Source organism: Pseudorca crassidens, chromosome 8 (genome assembly GCF_039906515.1).
Source record: "Pseudorca crassidens isolate mPseCra1 chromosome 8, mPseCra1.hap1, whole genome shotgun sequence".
In the NCBI taxonomy this organism is placed as follows: Eukaryota; Metazoa; Chordata; class Mammalia; order Artiodactyla; family Delphinidae; genus Pseudorca; species Pseudorca crassidens.
In genome coordinates this window covers 52,683,908-52,704,689 of record NC_090303.1, presented here as the reverse complement: position 1 = coordinate 52,704,689, position 20,782 = coordinate 52,683,908, and the positions used below count along the sequence as shown (strand labels likewise).

Below are 20,782 nucleotides of genomic sequence, written 5' to 3'. Positions count from 1 at the left end.
AGGTAAAAATAATTTCTTAAACCTCTATAAAAAACTATTCTTCCCATTTCTCCTTTCTTTGTCAGTTAATTCTCAAACCTAGAATATGCCTTTACATTTCTGTTCTACACCAACTGACTGAATTATGTTGGGTCTTATATAATGCAATCTAGTAGAGAATAAATTCAAATGTTAGGCATTGTTTTGAAACAAATAAATACATAATTGTTGGTGAGCACTTTTGCCTGTAGCTGTAGAACAATGGATATTTGTAATCAGGCCTGCTCTTCAGCTAATGTACACTATTTCTCCTGGTAGTATACTCTCCAAACAGAAGCCAGAGTGATCCTTAAAAAAAAAAATTCTAAATCATATCTTAAAGGCCACAAAGTCTGTGTGAGCCGGTCTTCTGCCCATCTCTCCTGGGCTGTCTGTCTGCTCCAGACACCCCATCCTCCAGGCTCACTCTAGCTCTGCACATGCCCTACTGGAATGAGAGCTCCCTACAGGCAGGAAGGTCTTCTGTTTGGTTCTTTCTCTGTATCTTCAGCTCCAAGAGGTGTACCTGGCTCACAGTAGTTGCTCAGTAAATAGTTGAATGAATGAATCATTGCAGAGATTTCTTTTGAATAAACTTTGTAATTAGAGATAGGAACCTGAGTGTGTTCTTAAATTTCTTTTTGTTCTTTTTATCTAATGGTATTCTTATACGTGAAACATACCATAACAAAAGCAATATAAATCACTTTCTTTTCTTTAAAAGCTTATAAATCAAAGCAGACAACACTAACAAAAGGCACCAACTAATACTAAGAAGAATTAAGCCTATTAAGTATTAAATGATTAAGAAGAAATGAGATCAATATGAAAAGGAGATCATTTAATTTTACTGGAGGATGTACACACAAATCCTTTCTAAATGGAAAGACACAACATATTGTTATGTACAAAGATTTTATATCAGCCTTTTCGGATAAATATACATTTTAATGAAACTCCAACCAGATTTCCAGTAGGAACTTTGTTTATTGTGTTGGTTGACTTTTATTTGCAACTCATGTTCCTTCATCACCCAACCTGAAGTGTCCCTCTCACACTAGTCACTCAACATCATACCTCCGTGTTTTATTTTGCTAGAACACTGTCTTGTCCCTCAGCTTTATTGAGTTATAATTGACATAAAGCATTGTGTAAGTCTAAGTTGTACAGCACAGTGATTTTATATGTGTATATATTACAAAATGATTGCCACGATAAGTTTAGTTAACACATCCATTACTTCACATAGTTTCAATTTTTTTTTTTTTTTTGAGTGAGAACTTTTAAAATCTACTCTGTTGGCAACTTGCAAATATTCAGTGCAGTATTGTTAACTATAGTCACCATGCTTTACATTACATCCCCAGAACTTATTCATCTTATTACTGGCAGTTTGTACCCTTTGACTACTTTCACCTATTGCCCCACCTCCAACCCTATGCCCCACCTCTGGCAACCACTTCTGTTGCCTGTCCTCTGCTTCTATGAGTTTAAGTATTCTTTAGATTCCACCTAGAAGAGAGACCATACAGTATCTGTCTTTCTCTGTCTGATTTATTTCTCTTAGCATAATGCCCTCAGGGTCCATCCATGTTGTGGCAAAATTTCCTTCCTTTCTATGGCTGAGTAACATTCTGGTGTGTACATGCTCCACATCTTCTTTATCCATTCATCCATCAGGGGACACTTAGGTTGCTTCCATGTCTTGGCTATTGTAAATAATGCTGCAGTGAACATAGGGGTGCAGAAATCTCTTTAGTTCCCTTCAGATATGTACCAAATTGCTGGGTCATGTGGTAATTCTATTTTTACTTTTTTTGAGAAAACTCCATACTCTTTTCCATAATGGCTGTACCAGTTTAAGTTCCCACCAGCAGCGCCCAAGGGTTCCCTTTTCTCCTCATTCTCACAAGCACTTGTTATCTCATCCCTTCAATAACAGCCATTCTAACAGGTGTGAGATGATATCTTATTGTGGTTTTGATTTGCATTTCCCTGATGATTAGTGAGATCAAGCACCTTTTCATGTACTTGGACATGTGAATATCTTCCTTGGAAAAATGTCTCTTCAGGTCCTTTGCCCATTTTTTAATTGGATTATTTGTTCTCTTGCTAATGAGTTATATGAGTCCCTTCTGTATTTTAGATATTAGCCATTTTTCAGATATGTGGTTTGCAAATATTTTCTCCCATTCTGTACCTTGCCTGTTCATTTTGTTTATTGTTTCTTTTGCTGTGCAGAAGCTTTTTAGATTGATGTAGTTCCACTTATTTATTTTTGCTCTTGTTGCCTGTGTTTTGGGTGTTGTATCCATAAAATCATTATGAAGACGAAAGTCAAAGAGATTTTTCCTGGTTTTCTTCTGTGGTTTCAGGTCTTACGTAAGTCTTTAATCCTCTTCCAGGTTTTGTGAGTGATAGAGGTCCAGTTTCATTCTTTTGCATGTGAGTATCATTATTTTCCCAGCACCATTTATTAAAGAGTCTATCTTTTCTCCACTGAGTATTTTGGTTCTCTTGTCAAATGTTGACCATATATATGCATGAGTTTATTTCTGGGCTCTCAATTCTGTTCCATTAGTCTATGTGTCTGTTTTTATGCCAGTATCATACTGGCATATATATGTACCATAGTATGTATATTACTATAGCTTTGTGATATAGTTTGAAATCAGGAAGTGTAATACCTCCAACTTCATTCTTCTTATTATTGCCTTGGCTATTCAGGGTCTTTTGTGGTTCCATATGAATTTTATGATTGCTTTTTTCTGTTTCTGTAAAAAAATAAATGCCATTGGAATCTTGATAGGGATTGAGTTAAATCTATAGATGCCTTTGGGTAGTATGAACATTTTACCAATGTATTAATTCTTCCAGTGATGAGTATGGACTATCTTTCCACTTATTTGTGTCTTCTTCAATTTCTTTCATCAATGTCTTACAGTTTTCAGTGTACAGATCTTTTACCTACTTTGCTGAACTTATTCCTAGGTATTTTATATTTTTTGATGCTATTGTAAATAGGATTGTTTATTTCCTTTTCAGATTAATCGTTATTAGTATATAGAAATGCAACCGATTTTTGTATATTGAATTTATGTCCTGCAACTTCCCTGAATTTGTTGATTAGGTCTAACAAGTTTTTGGTGGAGTCTTTATTAAGATCTTCTATATATAAAAAAATCATGTCTGCAAACAGCAACAGTTTTACTTTTTCATTTCCAATTAAGATGTGTTTTTTTTTTGTTTGGTTGGTTGGGGTTTGGGTTTTTTTTGTTTATTTCTTGCTTGATTGTTCTGACTAGGACTTCCAATAGTGTGTTGAACAGGAATGGTGAGAGTAGCCACCTTGTCTTTTCCACTAAGAGTTCTGCCTTTCACCATCCAGTATGGTGTTAGCTGTGGGCTTGTCATATATGGACTTTATTGTGTTGAGGTATGTTCCATCTATACCCAAAATATTGAGAGTTTATATCATGAATGGATGTTGAATTTTGTCAAATGTTTTTTCTGCATCTATTGAGATGATCATGTGATTTTTATCTTTCATTCTGTTAACATAATGTATCACATTTATTGATTTGCATATATTGAACCATCCTTGCATCCCAGGGATGCATAATATAAAAGAGACATTATTTTTTTATTGCTGGTGGGAAAATGAAAAGTAATCTGTCAGCAGCTATTAAAATGTGAAATATGCATACCATTTGCCAGGCAGTTCTATATTGGGGAATCTATTTGACAGAAAAGAAAGCATCAGTATATAGACATAGAGGTGCAAGGATTATTTATTGAAAAATTGTTTTTAAGAAAAAAAGGGGCTGGAAACTGCCTAAATTTTCATCAGTAGGAGAATGGTCCAATAATTTATGTACTTCTACCCTATGGAATATTACACAGATTTAAAACAATTGTTACATATTATTTTATTCGAAGGACTATTCACTATATATTATTAGATGCCTAAAAAATTTCAGAGAAAGTTTATTGTACAATGCATTTAAAAATTAAAATAGTATATATATATATTTGTATATATGGATAGATTTGTATTTATAAACATAAATATGTGGAAAGAGACATACCAAGCCATTAACAATTGCTGTATCATCAGGAGTGAAAAATGGGGAGCAGGAGAAGAGATTATTAATGTATATTCTATGCCACTTTATTGTCTAACTTGGTAAAACAAACATGTTGTGTTTTCATTTTAAAAATATAAAGATTGTTCAATGGTAAATGTAAGTATACACTACAGGACGTTGGTGGTTTGGCTTTGAGTATGTGTAAATGCCATATAGTATAAGCAAGGAGAACCAGCACTACTGTGTTTGGTCAGAGATGTCTTCATAGAAAAAACAGCAGGTTTCACTGGACCAATGTGGCAATATTCTTCTATAAATCTACCTACAGTTTGCATATTTGGAATTTGCATTTCTTTTTTCAACCCATTTAAAACTTAGTTATTCTCAGAAATAATTACTAGGAAACCAAATTATGAAACAAATCACCCTAGACAAAAGAAAACAATGCTTCATTGTTTAAAATGTTTAGCTCTTCCTGTTTTACTCTTTTGTTTAATCTAAGGTGAAGACATAGCATGTCTAGCATAGCTATGGCTAAATCGAGCAGTAGCTTTTTAAAAGTTTTTTTTTTATCATACTGGCAATATAGACTTTTGAAACAAAGATTGTTTATCATTTTTCTTTTTCATTTCAGAACGCTTTACCCTGTACAGCTCTAAAAACCTCAGACAAGCATGGAATAAGTAAGTTTTTTTATACAGCTTATACTCGTTCTCTTTTTCTCTCTCTTAATTTTTAAAACTCTCTTGATAAATTTGTCATGACATTCTTTCATTTGTTCACCCAGTTGTCTATTCATCCATTCGTTTAACCATTAAACAGTTATTAAGCCCTAACTGTGTACAGCCCCCATGTTCCACCTGAGCCAACACTCTGTGAATTTGGGTTCTCAGAGTTGTTAATCCTGAAATTCACTGTGCTCACTCTTCTTCTAACTAGATTCCAAGAAATGTTTTAGCATCAGCAAAATAGCATTTCTTAAGTACAGTATATCAACTGACTTTCTAATCTAAATAATGTTGGTGACAACCTTTGAGCGAGATAAAACTGATCTTTCAAATGTTTTTAGTTTACCTATTTTTCCCCTGAGCCTTATTGGGAAGCTAAGCACACGTATCACTTGGAATACATGGACTCTGTTTATTTAATCTCTCATCTGACCTTGTTGAAATAGCTTTATTTATTGGTTTCTAAATTTGATGACATCTGAAGATCTGGGTGTCTCAAGTTATTCAGGGGTCTTTTATAGCAAGCCAAACTGCTAGTAAATCATTGAAAGTTGGGAAGCAGAGTAATTGAGTCACTCTGACTGTATCACATTTCAAGCATTATATTAGAGAAGAGGTAACTAGATCTGCTTTGATTAAGTAAACTATAATTTGTCATAACAAAATTTTGTCTATGGGGAATTTAGTGTTATTGTCTCCCTTTTTACCGTTATGACATGTTTAATTTTAGATGCCATCAATTATGAAACAAATAAGAAAAACTTTTTTTTTTTTTTTTTTTGGCTGTACGCGGTCCTCTCATTGTTGTGGCCTTTCCCGTTGCGGAGCACAGGCTCCGGACGCACAGGCTCCGTGGCTGTGGCTCACGGGCATAGCTGCTCTGCGGCATGTGGGATCTTCCTGGACCGGGGCACGAACCCGTGTCCCCTGCATCGGCAGGCGGACTCTCAACCACTGCTCCACCAGGGAAGCCTAAGAAAAACTTTTGATAATAAAAATGCCTTTAATCAATGCTGTCAGTAGGTAACAGCAGATAGCTTACTGTGAGGAACTCATGGAATGAATACATTAAAATCTTCCATGGATTATTTGAAAGATTTGGCAGTTTATTTTGATTAAATTCATACTAAGAAGAACACACCAGTATAATTATTTTTGTCTAACACAAGACTTCGTATTTTCCATTTGAAGGGTCAGTTCTTAATATCTAGAATCTCCCACAGGAAGCACGCCCTCGTCTGGGAGGGAACATTCTCTATGTGTTCCTCACCCTTTTATCCTCCTTCACCCTAACTTCACTGATCAGTGGTAACACATTTTAATTAAGTGCTTTCATATACCAGGTAATATATACATATAACAGTTCCTGTCTTCGTTAAATGATCAAACACATTTCTCACAATTGCTCAAAAAGTTTTGTGCCACTAACCACTTTATGAAACAATTCTTGACAAAGCCATTGAATCTCTAACCCTTTCTCTGAAGTAACAGGAAAATCTGGCAAATCCACGCAGAGTGACGTTTGTGGTGAATAGCCTCCAATTTAGCTAACCCTCTTGTTTCCTTCCTTCAGAGGGACAGGACTAGAATGATGTCCAAATCACCCAGAAAAATAAATGGCAATTTTTATCCACTTAGAGTAGTCTACAAAAGACAGGATGGGGGAGGGGGAGGTCTGTAGACGATGCTGAGTGATAGTTCATCCACTGTCCCCTTGTGGATGTGACCCCAACAGCATTTACACCTGGCCCACTCCAGCTGTTCATTTTCGCAACTTGTATTCAGCACCTGTCATCTGTATGCCCAGACGAATGGCCTTTCTTGTTCAACCATTGGAAGTGACTGGTGGGATGCCTCTCAGAGAAGATGCTTTTGTCCATTTACATTACTCTATATCAGGAGAAACTAGGTTATCTCATGTCTTTCAAAAAAAAAAGACAACTGAAGTAGTATTCAAGCTTTACGTTGCTTTGCTTCATTCTGACCACCTAAGACCTGATGCTTTCCTTTCTGTGAGAGGTACTGTTCGTGTCACAACAGAAGTAGTTAACTTCATTGACAAAAATCAGGCTGTGTGATCCTCTGGTGTTGCTGCTTTAGAAATTTTAAAAGCTGTGTGCATTGTGCTCCATCTCTGAATTTTCTTAAAAGATGCTAGGTTCAGTAAATACGCTTTTACTTTTGAGGGCAGATAGTTCTTCAGAATATGATTTTTCACAAAATAAGAACACGGTTTCTCTTTAAGATATCACTTCAGAGATATTTATTATTTGCATTTTCCGTGAACATAGGATTTATATATTTTCTACCAAAAACAAGGTAAAATACTGAAGGAAATATTACATTTTAATGTAAAGTCTTTTAAATCCATTGATAGAATTGTAGTTAATATCTTTCTTTTAATTTCTACCATCACATATGCTTTTTAAAAACCCGAGAATTAATTCAAAGTCATTTAAGAGAGTCCCACCCTTCGATTTCTTTAAAAATATTTTAGAGAAAATATTAAATGCTGAGCTTGAAGTAAGGTTTTAAAATTATAAACATGACTTGTTTAGAACCATGCTATTTTCAAGTCCCCATAAGTCTTATTCTTTTGTTGCCTTAAGGATTTATTTCAGAAAAAGCTAAGTAATAAAATCATCACTAAAAATATTATAAAAATATGACTTTCTAGTATCTGTTTTGTACTGAACCCTTAAAGCGAAGCTATAGCCTCCAGCCAGTTCTAACCCAATGCAATTTAGGGAGAAGTGAGAATTCAGACATTAATTATATTATTGATTCTTCCTACAGACCGACTTGTGACCTTGTAACCATCATTGACATTTCAACAACTGTCACTTCAGAGTGGGGTCTAGATTCGGAAGAATTGCATTTAAAGACTATTAAGCAAGTGCTAGCTTTCTTCCTACTGCTAACTAACTTGTTTGTCAACAGCACAATTACGAAACCAAAGTGATTGGTAAATTCTCTTGTACAGCAGTAATAGGTTCAAAATAAAGGGAACTAATTTGCAAGGACTAATTTGAATTCAATTTAGATAGGTTAATATAAGATGGGCAGGTTAATATACACATGTAAATTGCTGTTCAAAATTAAGTAACAATGTTAAAAATATGTATTAACACAGCTGTTGAAGCTAGTGGATAGATGAACCTGCCTAAGAGAGTAAAATTTCTTTTTTTTTTTTTAATAACTTTATTTACTTATTTTTGGCTGCTTTGGGTCTTCGTCGCTGCGCGCGGGCTTTCTCTAGTTGTGACGATCGAGGGCTACTCATCATTGCGGTGCGCGGGCTTCTCATTGCGGTGGCTTCTCTTGTTGCGGAGCATGGGCTCTAGGCGCTTGGGCTTCAGTAGTTGTGGCTCGCGGGCTCTAGAGTGCAGGCTCAGTAGTCGTGGTGCATGGGCTTAGTCGCTCCACGGCATGTGGCATCTTCCCCGACCAGGGCTCGAACCCGTGTCCCCTGCATTGGCAGGCTGATTCTTAACCACTGTGCCGCCAGGGAAGCCCGAGAGTAAAATTTCTTGCGAAATGAATCCTCAAGTCTCTTTGAACAGCTGTAACAAGTGACCCAGTTTATTTTGGGACCAAGTCTGCCCTAAGTAACACCCATGCAATTCCCTGCTGACTTCATTTATACCAGTAACCATGGGGCATAATTTTATCCTTTGAAGGATGTTTTAGTATTCTGGGGAAGCAAAGCAGTGATAGGAGAAAAATATCAGAAGATCCAGCAGATATCTAAACTCGAAAGGATAATATAAAGAAGTCTTAATTATAGGATTGAGAATAATAAATACATATTCAAAAAGAAAAGAAGGTCCTTTTATTTCCTCTTACTGGAAGTGCATGATCCATGTGGGTTCTCTCCTGCTTGAAGAGGATTTTAGACTAAAGGGAGACAAATCTTAATTTTATAAATATGTGTTCTTTCTGATGGCCTTCAAAACATTCCATTTTATTTCCTTGGAGTTATAAAGACTCTCCCTATTTTTCTTCCTGATCTCTCTATTTATAGTTGTCTGACATTGGCATGCATGTGCAATCAACCAAGTATTTCAACCAGTTAAAAGATCTTTCATTATTTTGGCTGGAGAAGAAGCCTTAGTGTATGCTCTCCAGCAAAGTTAAGGGTAGGATTCCAGGAATGCATTTGCTTGTTTTGGAACTTTTTAGCAGCTGAACAATTTTGGAGGTTTGAAAGTAGCAAAAAGAGAACTAAGGATAAACCACCAAGTCACAGAAGACAGATTTGGAAAACACAGGTCATAGCTGATAAAGCAAAGCACATCCGTAGACTTTGAACAGGTGTAGGCCAGCTTGTCCTGCCCCCTCCACCCAGTGCTCTAGTTCTGCTTATAAGCCCTCTGGTTAGCAAGTCCAACTGGATTGCTCCTAAGAATTAAAAACAGACGATACTTTAAGATGTGCAGTAAATTCAGAGACATTATAATGAGGCTACCCTTATGGAAATGCAAAAAGAGAGAAGACGTTTGCCTGCATGTATTGGAAGGTACCAGCAGGGTCACAAACCTTAATTTAGGAGCTTTAGAAGTGTTTTCCAGCTTGGCGTACTTGAGCTTTCCTTGAATGTTTTATCTAATTCGATGATTAACTTCCAAAACATATTTTAAAGATGACTTGGGCTTCCCTGGTGGCACAGTGGTTGAGAATCTGCCTGCCAATGCAGGGAACATGGGTTCAAGCCCTGGTCTGGAAAGATCCCACATGCCGTGCAGTGACTAAGCCCGCGAGCCACAACTACTGAGCCCATGTGCCACAACTACTGAAGCTGTGCGCCTAGAGCCCGTGTTCCCCAACAAGAGAAACCACCGCAATGAGAAGCCCGCGCACCGCAAAGAAGAGTAGCGCCCGCTCGCCGCAACTAGAGAAAACCCGTGTGCAGCAACGAAGACCCAACACAGCCAAAAATAAAAACAAATAAATTAATTTTTAAAAAAGATGACTTGCTAGAAAGTCATGCTACATGTGCATAAAGCATAATGTATTTAAAATAATATTTAGAGAAACAACATAAATTTCACTCTGTATACTAATATTGGTGGTTCTCTATTGTATTTTTCTTGTCATGTCTGATTGCATTCCATTAAGATTTAAATAGGTGCCTTCTCAAGAAAGAAAAGCCCTGTTTCCTACTCTGCCTTATTGTTCTAAGTTGATCAAAAATTTTGTAAAGTAATAATATATTGCAAAGTAAGTTCAAGCTTTCAGTTTCTCTACAGTTGCTTAGAAATGTTAGAGGAAGGTAAGTACAGTTACTGACACTAGGAGGAGCCGTTGAGTTGAGCCAGATCTTTAAATCCTCTTTCTCCAGTTTCACGTTTTTTTCATTGTTGATCATTTTTGTTATAATTCTGTTTACTTCAAAGTAACAGTTTCAATTTATTTAGTGCCTGAAGATTTCTTCTCACCATATTTTCAAAGAAATTATTCTTTACATCATCCATGCACTTTTTTAGGGGTGGATTTATGAGGGTGACAAGCTCTAAAGCAGACAGTAAAGCAGACATTTTGGAATTCCTTTCTTTTCACTCAGAGGATGAGCTGGAGCTGCAATTGTCGACTGCCCAGCTCTGGGGACTTGAGTTCAGCATTGGGAGGCTACGTGGGGTGTAGCTCCTTACCACACCCCTGAAAATATAGTTTTCAACACTTGGACAATCAGATCCAAGCCAGTCTCTTGTCCTGACCTTGGACACCCACACAGGGTATTGTTTGGAAGCCCCTAAGTCTCACCTGCCTGCTTAAAAGTCGCAGTTCAGAGCAATTTCTTGGATCATTCAGTTTCACAAGAATGAATCATTAGTTCAGTCACTGAAAGCATTGGGTAGGTGTGATGTTTATCTGATCTATTAAACCCCTTGCCACTGAACAGAGAGCAATTCTAGAAAATTGAAGAGTGGATTCTTGAAGGGGAAAAAGAGGAGGTCCTCAAACAGGAGATGCTTTCCAGGCTTTGGTGGGAGTCAAAGAAGACAGCATAAAGGTCTGTCCAGAGACACAGGTTGGAGGCAGATGCCAGGAGGACAAAGAGAAAGCTGTCCAAGAGAGAGATGGACAATCTGCCAGAGCTCTAACCCTGATCACTAACAGTAGCAACAGCATAAATGTGATAACACGCGAGACGTACCTAGTCAAAGGCCTGACGTATACTTGTTAATCCATAGTCCTGGCTTGACAGGGGTGTAGTAAACCATCGGATGGCCTTCTGCTCTATAGGATTCACATATGTTGTCACATCTTCATATCTTTATACCAGTCTTGGGAGGTAGTCAGGGCAGATATTATTGTCTCCATTTTAGAGCTTGAAATAAGAAACCTGCTGAGGTCGAATGATTAGTGCTATTGAGAATTACAACGTGGAGAGCATGCCCCAGAGTGAATCTTGTGAAAGAAATATCATTTAAAAAACCCTGATCTTCAAGTGGGCTTATCATTACCTGACTTTATTTTGTTCTCACTGTGACTTTGGGTCGGGAGATCTCTTCTGGGACCTGACATCATTCATTGCTGGGCTAGAGTACAAACCTATTTCCTCTCTCCTGGGGAACAGTGTTTGCAGCAGGCTGGCCACCCACACCATCAACTAGGGCCTGTCCTAGGTAATTGCTGGGTAATGTGCCATTGGGATAGAGGCAGGTTTGTGACAAGCTAAGTACTGGAGATGACAGGCCTGCCAGCCACCCACACAGACCCTGATAGTGGGATCTGTTGCCCATTCCACACAGTTCCCACTGCCCCAGGAAATTATGCTCTGTCGTTTTGTGTCATTGCCAGATTTCTTGTCCATGTTTTTCTTTTCGTAGCAAAGAATTCGCTGACATTAATAACCCCTGGTGATGGCCAAGGGCAGGCCCCATGCTGTTTGCTATCTTTCAGGCATGAGTTTTTTGTTCCCCTTCTGATAGGCAGAAACTATCCATCTTCTCGCTTACTAATTGGCAGTACGTGCCAGGCTTGGGAGTTGGCAACAGCCATTGTTTTTCATCCTTTCAGATTATGTGTTGGACTCCTCATCCAGAAGTACACACTTCTGGTGCAGCTAAAACCTTCCTTCTGCTATCCAGCTCATTAAGGGATAAAACCCAACCATGTTTCTGAAGCGGCACAGAGTTTCCAGGAGCAGCTGGGCTGCTCGTTTCCCTGAAAGAAGGACGATAGAATTAGGTTTTCTCAGACTGTTCCCCAGAACAGATGCTAGATATGTGAACTGAGGAAGTTCTCTGCTTCTCCACAGTATAAAATGGTACATTTGTATTCTGTGGCTGCCATAACAAATTGCCACAATTTATCATCTCCTATTGGGCAGGAGCCTACATGGGCTTAGCTGGTTTCTTTGATTTGGGTCTGACAAGGCCAAAATCAAGGTATTGGTAGCCTGGGCCCTGTCTGGAGGCTCTTGGGGGAATCTGCTGACAGGCTTATTCAGATAGTTTGCAGAATTCAGTTCCTTATGGCTGTCGGGCTGAGGTCCTGTTTCCTTTCTGGTTGTCGGCTGAGAGCCTCCCCTAGCTCCTGAAGGCCACGTGTATTCCACATCACCCTGCCACCTCCGTCTTTAAAGCAGCATCAGTTCAACAAGTGTTTCTCATCCTTCGAGTCTCTCTCTTCCCCTTCTGCCCCATCTCTTCTGCCTCCAGTAGGAGAAAGTTCTCTGCTTCTAAATTCTATAATCCAAGTTCACCTTTCTATTTTAAGGTCTATAACCTTAATTACATCTGCCAAGTCCCTTTTGCCTTGGAAAGTAACATATTCACAGGCTTCAGGGATGGGTGAGAGGACATCTTTGGGGCCATTCTGCTTTTCACGAGTTGTAGTGGGGTTTCCTACTCAGTGAGGAGGCATGGGGTGAGGCAGAGCAGAGGGGGTGAACCCAGCCCTCATCAGGTCAGACACAGCCCGTTTTGCCTGATCTCTGGCCCATCAGGTGACAAGCATAGGCCCCTGATTCTGATGGTTCCACGTTGCCTGGTTCACATTAGCTACGCTCAAAATTATGTATGAGGAAGAAATCATTTTCCACCCCCGTAGAGAGAAACAAAGAGATTATTCTCAGGAAAGCTCATAGTCTCTGAGATGGTAAAAGTTTGGCCTGATATTTATGTCCCCTCTAGATCAGTGCTGTCCAGCAGAACCTTCTCTGTTGATGAAAATCTGTATCTTCACCACCCAGGGCAGCAGCCACTAGCCCCCTGTGGCTATTGAGCACTAGAAATGTGGCTTAGGAACTGAATCTTAAATTTCATTTAAATTTAATTAATTTAAATGTAAATAGTCGCCGTGGGTGGCTACCAAATTGGGCAGCACAACTGTAGATCAACAGGTAAACTATCCATTTATTTTAGGTGCCCAACAGTGTAATACAAGTGTGGGTGTCCGATGCTTTGGAAATTCTATGCTCAAGAGTCCTTGCATTTTGCACTCAAGTGTCTGGGGATCTTGCTTGATGTGTTTGCTTCTCACCTCTGTCTTTTATTTGTAAACACTCTGAGAAGATAATAGCTCTGGAGGACCCAGTAAGAGATAAATCTGAGGAGGGAATAGTGGAGGTATCAGAGAACACCTAGCAGACATGCCTTCCCCTCCCCCTCGCTTCCAAGAGCCATGGTGTTCCTTCTTGAGGGGCACTGCCTATTTCAGGCGACTCCATTCCTTTCTCCTTCTCCTGTTCTCTCTCTCTCTCTCTCTCTCTCTCTCTCTCTCTCTCTCTCTCTCTCTCTCTCTCTCTCTCTCTCGTTTCGCGGGGAACTGCTAGGAGTTAGACACACAGCTGTCTACCCTTTTTCAACTCCCTGAAGAATTCACCTCTTTGCTGTTGTTCCCGGCCCCCTTGATCTCCCCTAACTCTGCTCAGAAAATACTAAAAGTCTCAGCTTCCCCTTCACCACATACAAGATGCTACCAAGAGGAGCTCCATTTCATAAATAAGCCTCTCATGGGCCCCTTGGGTACATATGTTAACTCTTCAGCTTCCGGACATTGAAATTTTCCACATTTAAAAAAACTGAAGCATGAACAGAAATGCAGAAATTTTTACTGCTCTTTATTTATTAAAATAACACTGGCTGTGAGATCCCTTCCCTCAACATTTATTTTTATCATTTCCTTTTGATTAAGAAAATGTTTATGAATCTGGTGAATTGTCAGCCTCAGAATTAAGACAAGCATAAGTCGTCACTGGAGAGAGATGATTTGAACAACAATGTCATCTTTTGTATCCATTGTCACCCACTCCACACTTTACCTTGGTTGATTTTCATGAAAATTAGGATAGGATAAGGGGCCCAATCATTTGTGGGGACAGGGGGTCCTCCTTATACTTTGGGGAGACTTTCTATAAAACTGGGGCTCAACTTCCACTCATTGTGAAGATACAGTTAATAAACTATTCATGTTGACAAGTGCATCTGACTTCTGCTGTATAGACACTGGTCCTACTGACCCTGTAAAAATACACGGTCAATAAATATTGTTGATAAAAACCAAGAAAGAATAGAAAAGAGGAAAGATGCCTGAGAAAGCTCATTGTTACTACAAATGGCAAGAAAACACCTGAAAGTAACATAAGCTTTGGTATGATAGGGGCCAAGTTCCAATCACAGATCCAGTACTGAACCATATAATACTCAGGAAGCTCACTAGCCAATCTGAGCCCAGATTTTCCGTCTTTAAGACCCTTGGCAGGATTATTGTGAGGAATGTTAGCTTATCCCCCTTCTGGTTTTTGGCATGCCCTACCCTCTCCTGCCAGTCCAGCTATTTCATTCATTTTGAGATAAGTAATTGTCCTTGAACATGAATACCGCTGTGACACAGGGGCCCCAAACATCTGGAATATTCCTTCTACCTTTCTAGGAGCATGTGCTGAATTTCTCGGTCACCAGATGGTTTTTAAAAAATATTTCATGTGTAGAAACAAGATTCCTCTTCCAGCAGTTCCTTCCTAAGAGTGATGTGTTAGCAAATAGCATTGTACATAATTCATGTAAAAGTGTGGTTTACCCTAAGTCTTGAAACACATCTATTAGACAGTTTTCCTAATTAAATTGAAAGAAGCCCTTAGACAAACAGTTACCAAGTTCAAAGCATCTTTTAGACCTTTTCCATACATGTACACGAACTCTGTACCTGAACTGATGGGTAAGCCTAAACCAGGTGCATAGAGCTTGGGTGTCCACTTGACCCCGAGGGTTTCATTCGTGATACTAAAGGTAATTATCCTTGTTGGTTATGGCTCCTAAATGGGGAAGGTAGATGACTTATCTCTAGAATCACAGAGAATAAAGGCTGGGAGCATAGCCTTACTCTGGTTCACATATCATCACTGACAAGCAGGTGGGTAGGGGACACCAAAGGAAACTGCTTTTTTCTTTCAGACACTGAGCCAAGTCCATACCCTAAGGCACAAGTCCCATGTTACTTTGTATTGTTAAAGTCACTCCCATGTTATATTCGTCATGGGAGTGACTTTAACAATAGATTTTATTTTGTCTTTGACAAAAACAACAAAATACATTAAAATGCCTTAAACACACACATATACAGTCCTACAAATCAGTTATTTTTTGTCTTACCTAAAAGAGCATTTTTAGATCATTTCAACATTTTGGGGATATTAGAAAAATCAAGTGGTGAAGTCTCATAGTGAGTGTATATGTGTGTGGATGTTATTACCCAGACCATAAATGAGATATAAATGAATAGAAGTATTAACACAAAGAGATCAGTATTCTGGCCCTCACTGCATTATTATACAGCACATCTTTGTATATCTGTATGTGAATTCTCATCTAGTCCTCAGCTGAATTTAATCCCTCAAGACCTGATATACAAACATAATGCCAAATAGAGAACTTCCCTTAAATTATTCAAATTTCCCATAAGTGATTTCCCACTCTTCCTGCAATGGAAAACATTTGATCATAAATTCAATTAAATCAGCCATCATCTTTGTGATGTTTGTCCAGCTAAATCCTTTAGTGACTAAACCAATAAACATACCAGCTGTGTGTGTGTGTTTATGGCATGACTGTTGGGAAAGAATTGATTTGAAGTAAAGACGAAGGGTAGTTCTCATTTCTTAGGCCAGATTTTGACCACTTTACTGCAGCCAAGGTTTAAAAGATTAAACTCTTAGCGGGGACAAAATCATGTATATTCCTTAAATTCATTGGCTTTTATTCCCCAACTCAGGGCCAAGTTTTAATATATTGTTTCAGATCAAAACTGATAAGCTTTGGAGATGTTAGTAAAAGCAGTCAAACCACATCAACCATTTTTCTTCCTCTTTCTTTCACACCCTCTCCTCCCTAGTTGAAACAAAGGAAAAATGACTGTTGACATACTTTTAAGTTTCTCCAGGAAAATTCAATTATAGGACTACAGAACTATTTATGATTTCTCATATTTATGTCAGCTGAAGAGGTAAAGCTTACTAGAGGCTTATAAATGTTGATTGTTTCTCATCTTTATCCTAAAGCCTTTCAGACAATAGATATAATCAACCACCTCCCCTCTTTTTCACCATATCTTTATTAATAGGATCATCATATCCTATTAATTTGGATGTAACTGAACCTTATTTATACGTTATCTTTACATATGTGTATATTCATGTGGCCTCTAGAGGGCAGCAAGTTCAGGGTGGGGGGGAAGGTTAGAGGCCAGCTACTTATCTCCATAACATATGTGAGATAACCAACTGATTTTTTTTTTTTTTTTTCCCCCTTTAGCAAAGCAAGTAAGCTATCTCAAGTAGAAAAATCAGTGCTGCCCCATGGTTTGATTGGCTGCCCCATCTGCCAGTTTGGGCATCTACTTGGATGGCCAACAATTTTTATGAATTGGCCCAGCTACCTTGGAGGCTATTTAATTAAGGATTATACCAGGTTCCATGCCTTTGCCTCCAAATGGAACTAAGCACATCATTATATTTATAAAGATGAATACAAATGGGATTTTTCCATTTATCTCTCATTTCTTGTCACCCTTGACTGAAGGTTAAATTGTACCCACAGTTCTAATTTTATTTGGCAGTCAAATCAGGCTTTACTCTCCTTTCTTAGAATTCAGCTACATGTCCCTTACGTTTAGGTTGTAATGCTGAAAGAATTCTAATGTCTCGTATTTTTCCCAAGGAAGTGAAACACATTTCCACGGGGACATCTTCCACCCATCGTGATTTTAGGCTCTTTCTCCTACCAGCCGGCAAACCTTTGGAGTAATCCCTGACCTAGCCCTCTTCTCTATAGCTACATTCACTGATTTTCTCAATCCAATCTCTATGCTTCATCTGAAGAATAAATTCTCCCAGTGTATAAACTACACAGTTCTTTTTCTTTAATTTTAGAATTTCTGGAAGCTGCAGCAGATCTTTGAAAGATATAGAGCAGTACTGTCCAATAGATCTTTATGCATTGATAGGAATGTTTTATATCTGCACTGTCCGATATGGGGCCATTGAGTAACTTAAAATTGTGGTTAGTGCAATTGAGGAACTGAATTTTTATCTTATTTAATTTTAATTAATTTAAATTTAAATAGTCATCTGTGGTTTGTGGCTGCCAAATTGAACAGTGCAGAATAGAGCATAACTTCTGATCAGTTTATAACAAATGTTTTACCAGAATATATTGTGAGGGGGATTAGATTTTGCAGCTAAAAACCTACTGCCCAGGCTTTTATTCTCTCGCTTATTTCTTTCTCATATAGCTATAGGCTTAAATCCAAATCCTCTGACTCTGACCAAGGATTTTCTCTCTCTGAGAACATCTGAGACATTTTCAATTTTCAAATTCTTCAATTTTGTTGAATATTGAACATATCTCTCCTGGGTATCCAGAATGGAGTTTCAAAGCATGGCATTTGGACAGCACTGATTCTGGGGGCACTGGCCATTTTACCATCTAAGCTCTGTTACCTCTAGATCTGGTTTTTCCTAAATATAGAAATAAAACTTGAGAACGTGCTAAAATGTGTCAAACTGCATACAAGCTTGGCACAAGTTAGCATATTTCTTAAATTGGAATGTTCCCCCATATACATATGCAACAGTTATTTACACTGACTACAAAGAAAGCCTATGTTTGTTCCATCCACTCTAAAGTGACCTCAATATTCTTTTTAAATTTTCTTATAAGTTCCCAAGTAATCATTTTTTAAGTGCTTCCATATTTTTACACATGATCAGCAAATGCATGTTTTAGTTTTCCACAGTATGCTGATATTGTTGGTTTTAAGACATGGCAGACTTTTTTTCTAATGGTTTGTGTCATGCCACTAGCTTCTACCTCATGTTAGAGACATGACTGAAAACACCCTCCATATACCTGGCACATATAAGTAGTTGGAACCCAGATGATAATAAATATGCAGATTTTTAATTCTGTTCCTTTACCTTAGTTTTATTTCAGCTGAAAAGATAGAATTAGTGCTCAAGAAGATAAACAGCTCAGCAATTATGCCGATTTGGGGGACCTCTAAGCCCAAATGGATATGGAATGGCACCCTTCATTTTAAATCATTTTCTATAAAGAGGCAAATGTAGAGTTAAAGGCAAGAATAAAGGAATGTGCAACCCAAAAGCTGTGCTCACTTTCAATAAAGACAGCCTCAGCGTATTGTATGCTCACCATCAAACCAGTCTTTATAGCACCCGTTCCCCCAGATCCACAACCTCTTCACATGATGAGAGAGGAAAGCAAGGATGATTGGTAGCCACATTATTCTTTAAGAGACCAGCCTCTTGGAAAAGGCTAGGCAGCCCCACACCACAGGGCACAAGAGAGCAAAATAGGAAGGGATCATGAAGTTCTTGTCAACACCCTGTTAGTAATGAGCTTTAAGACTGGACTCCTGTGCACAAAGCCAGTTCCCTGCCATTTTAAGACTTGGTCAGCTTCCTGTTAATGGACATGTGAGTTATCTGCAGGGAAGTCATTAGACTAAAGTCTCTCTAATTTAGTAACTATGCTGAGAACAGCCATTTGCAACCTCCAGAAGCACTTTAGACTATTTGATAATAGTGATGCAATCATGTGCAGGTTCATATAGGTATAGAGAGAGAAAATGAAGGGTAAAAGGCAAGAGCTTGGAACTAGGAGAAGAATGTAAGGTACCAGTTCTTAACTCTTCTCAAGTTGGAATTCACTCTGCAGGTTCATTACTAAAAAAATCACTCCTTAAATTGCATTCTAATGTAGGAGGAAATGCTGTCTTTGGATGGAAATATATGAAATATTTTTTCTAAAAATTTAAAAAATCTCTCCTCTGATGGCTCTCATATTTGTAGCACACGTTACATCACAGAGTAGGATAAATCATTTTCCAGGTCTTGAACCTCAAAATGAAAACAAGCACACCAAAAAAATGTTTTCTTCATACTAACCTTAGCATCAGCCCTGGCCACGTAAATAATTACAGTAATCCCTCTCCAAACACGCGTTGTAGTTACTCCGTATTTTAGTACATGTCAGCTTGATGTTCTACAGCTCTGAGGGCCCTGGTTCAGATGTTGGTGAGTCACTCTACTTGGAGATCATTTGAACAGTAGGGTTGGGAAGAGGAAAGGAGGAATGAGGATGGTAGAGAAGCAGAAATGTTTTCACTTTGTTGTCTTGATAACAAAGAGGTCAGCACCCTAGGGCTGCTAGGCAGAAGGAAATCAAGACATATAAGACAGGCCATATGGTGAGCCATAAAACAAGGAAGACGTTGGGCATTTAGAAAGAGGACACATATATAGTCAGTAAGGGGGAGACTGGCAAAGAAGGCAGTATGCCTTGGTATGTAACACAGCAAAACACATTTACAAAATCTTAAAATAAGAGGCAGATCCTGCAATGTTATCTAACAGGAAAACGTTTCCATCTTAAGGTATGTAACATAATACTGAAAATATTTTTACTTAAGGTGCTCTTCGTTGTTTTATTTTAGTGAGCATTTAAAAATTATGAGATCTTTTTTGTATAAATTTACTCATAACTTTGATTCTCCTCTTTTTTCCATTAGTTGTAAGTCTCCCAGTGAGGTGTTTGCTACCAAAGGAGTTTTAGGGATATACTCTGATTTGGGAAAGAATATTATAGTCTTAATAGACTCCTTTTATGCATTTAGTAGGGTTAGTTTAATTTTTTACATGCATAGAAGTGGTAGAGCAGCAGCAGTAATATTTATTATAAATATCAACAGCTGCACTTGCTCATGGTACACATAGATGTGCCTCTACCATGCTAAATGCTCTGTCCGCATTATCTCGTTTAATCCTGAAAATAGCTCTCAGATAGTTCTCTACATTTTCTGATAGTAACATTTCAGCTTATTTTAGAAAGTCTATTTCCCTGTCCTCAATTATATTGTAGTCTCAAGAGCAAATCTGTAAATATATCCCTCATTTGCCATTTTATTCACAGAAGGACTGAGGCTAGGATGAGGCAACTAAGGTACTCAGCTTGGGTTCAGAATTTAAGGTGATGCCCCCCTCCAAAAAAAACATAGTAATCAAGATAAATTACATTTTAATGCAATATTTTAAAAAGCCAAAAGATAGCTTCAATGTTTTCTATGCTGTCCATCGAACAACCCTTCGTTAGCACCCGTTCCCCCAGATCCATAACCTCCTCCTTCCTAAACCCCAGTGCTGGTCAGGTTATAGAGAAATGGATGCATTTATTTACTGCTAATGGCACTGTAAACTGAAAAACAATGTAGAAAACTTCATGGAAACGTTAAAAGCTGTAAAGATACTCATTTGTGGCACATTCAAGAAATATGATTTGGCATCATCTAAAAGTTCTGGGTGCTTGGGAATGCACAGATGAGGTTCCCATTCTCACGGGCTTTACCTTCTAGAGTATCTAGGAAAATAAACAAGTAATAAAATAAGCAATCTCAGAGAGTGATAAGTACATGAAGACATGGCAG

The 20,782-nt window shown here is 38.3% G+C and overlaps 1 protein-coding gene across 8 annotated transcripts in view; it reads left to right on the top strand.

Annotated features, from left to right (window-relative positions):
• CDK14 (cyclin dependent kinase 14) overlaps window positions 1-20,782 on the top strand; it is a 716,891-nt gene that overhangs the window by 597,437 nt on the left and 98,672 nt on the right. For all 8 annotated transcript variants that reach the window (XM_067746465.1, XM_067746464.1, XM_067746468.1 and 5 more), the window contains one exon: window positions 4,741-4,789. In XM_067746465.1, the coding sequence (XP_067602566.1) occupies window positions 4,741-4,789 (49 nt within the window). The remainder of the gene's footprint in view (window positions 1-4,740; window positions 4,790-20,782) is intronic.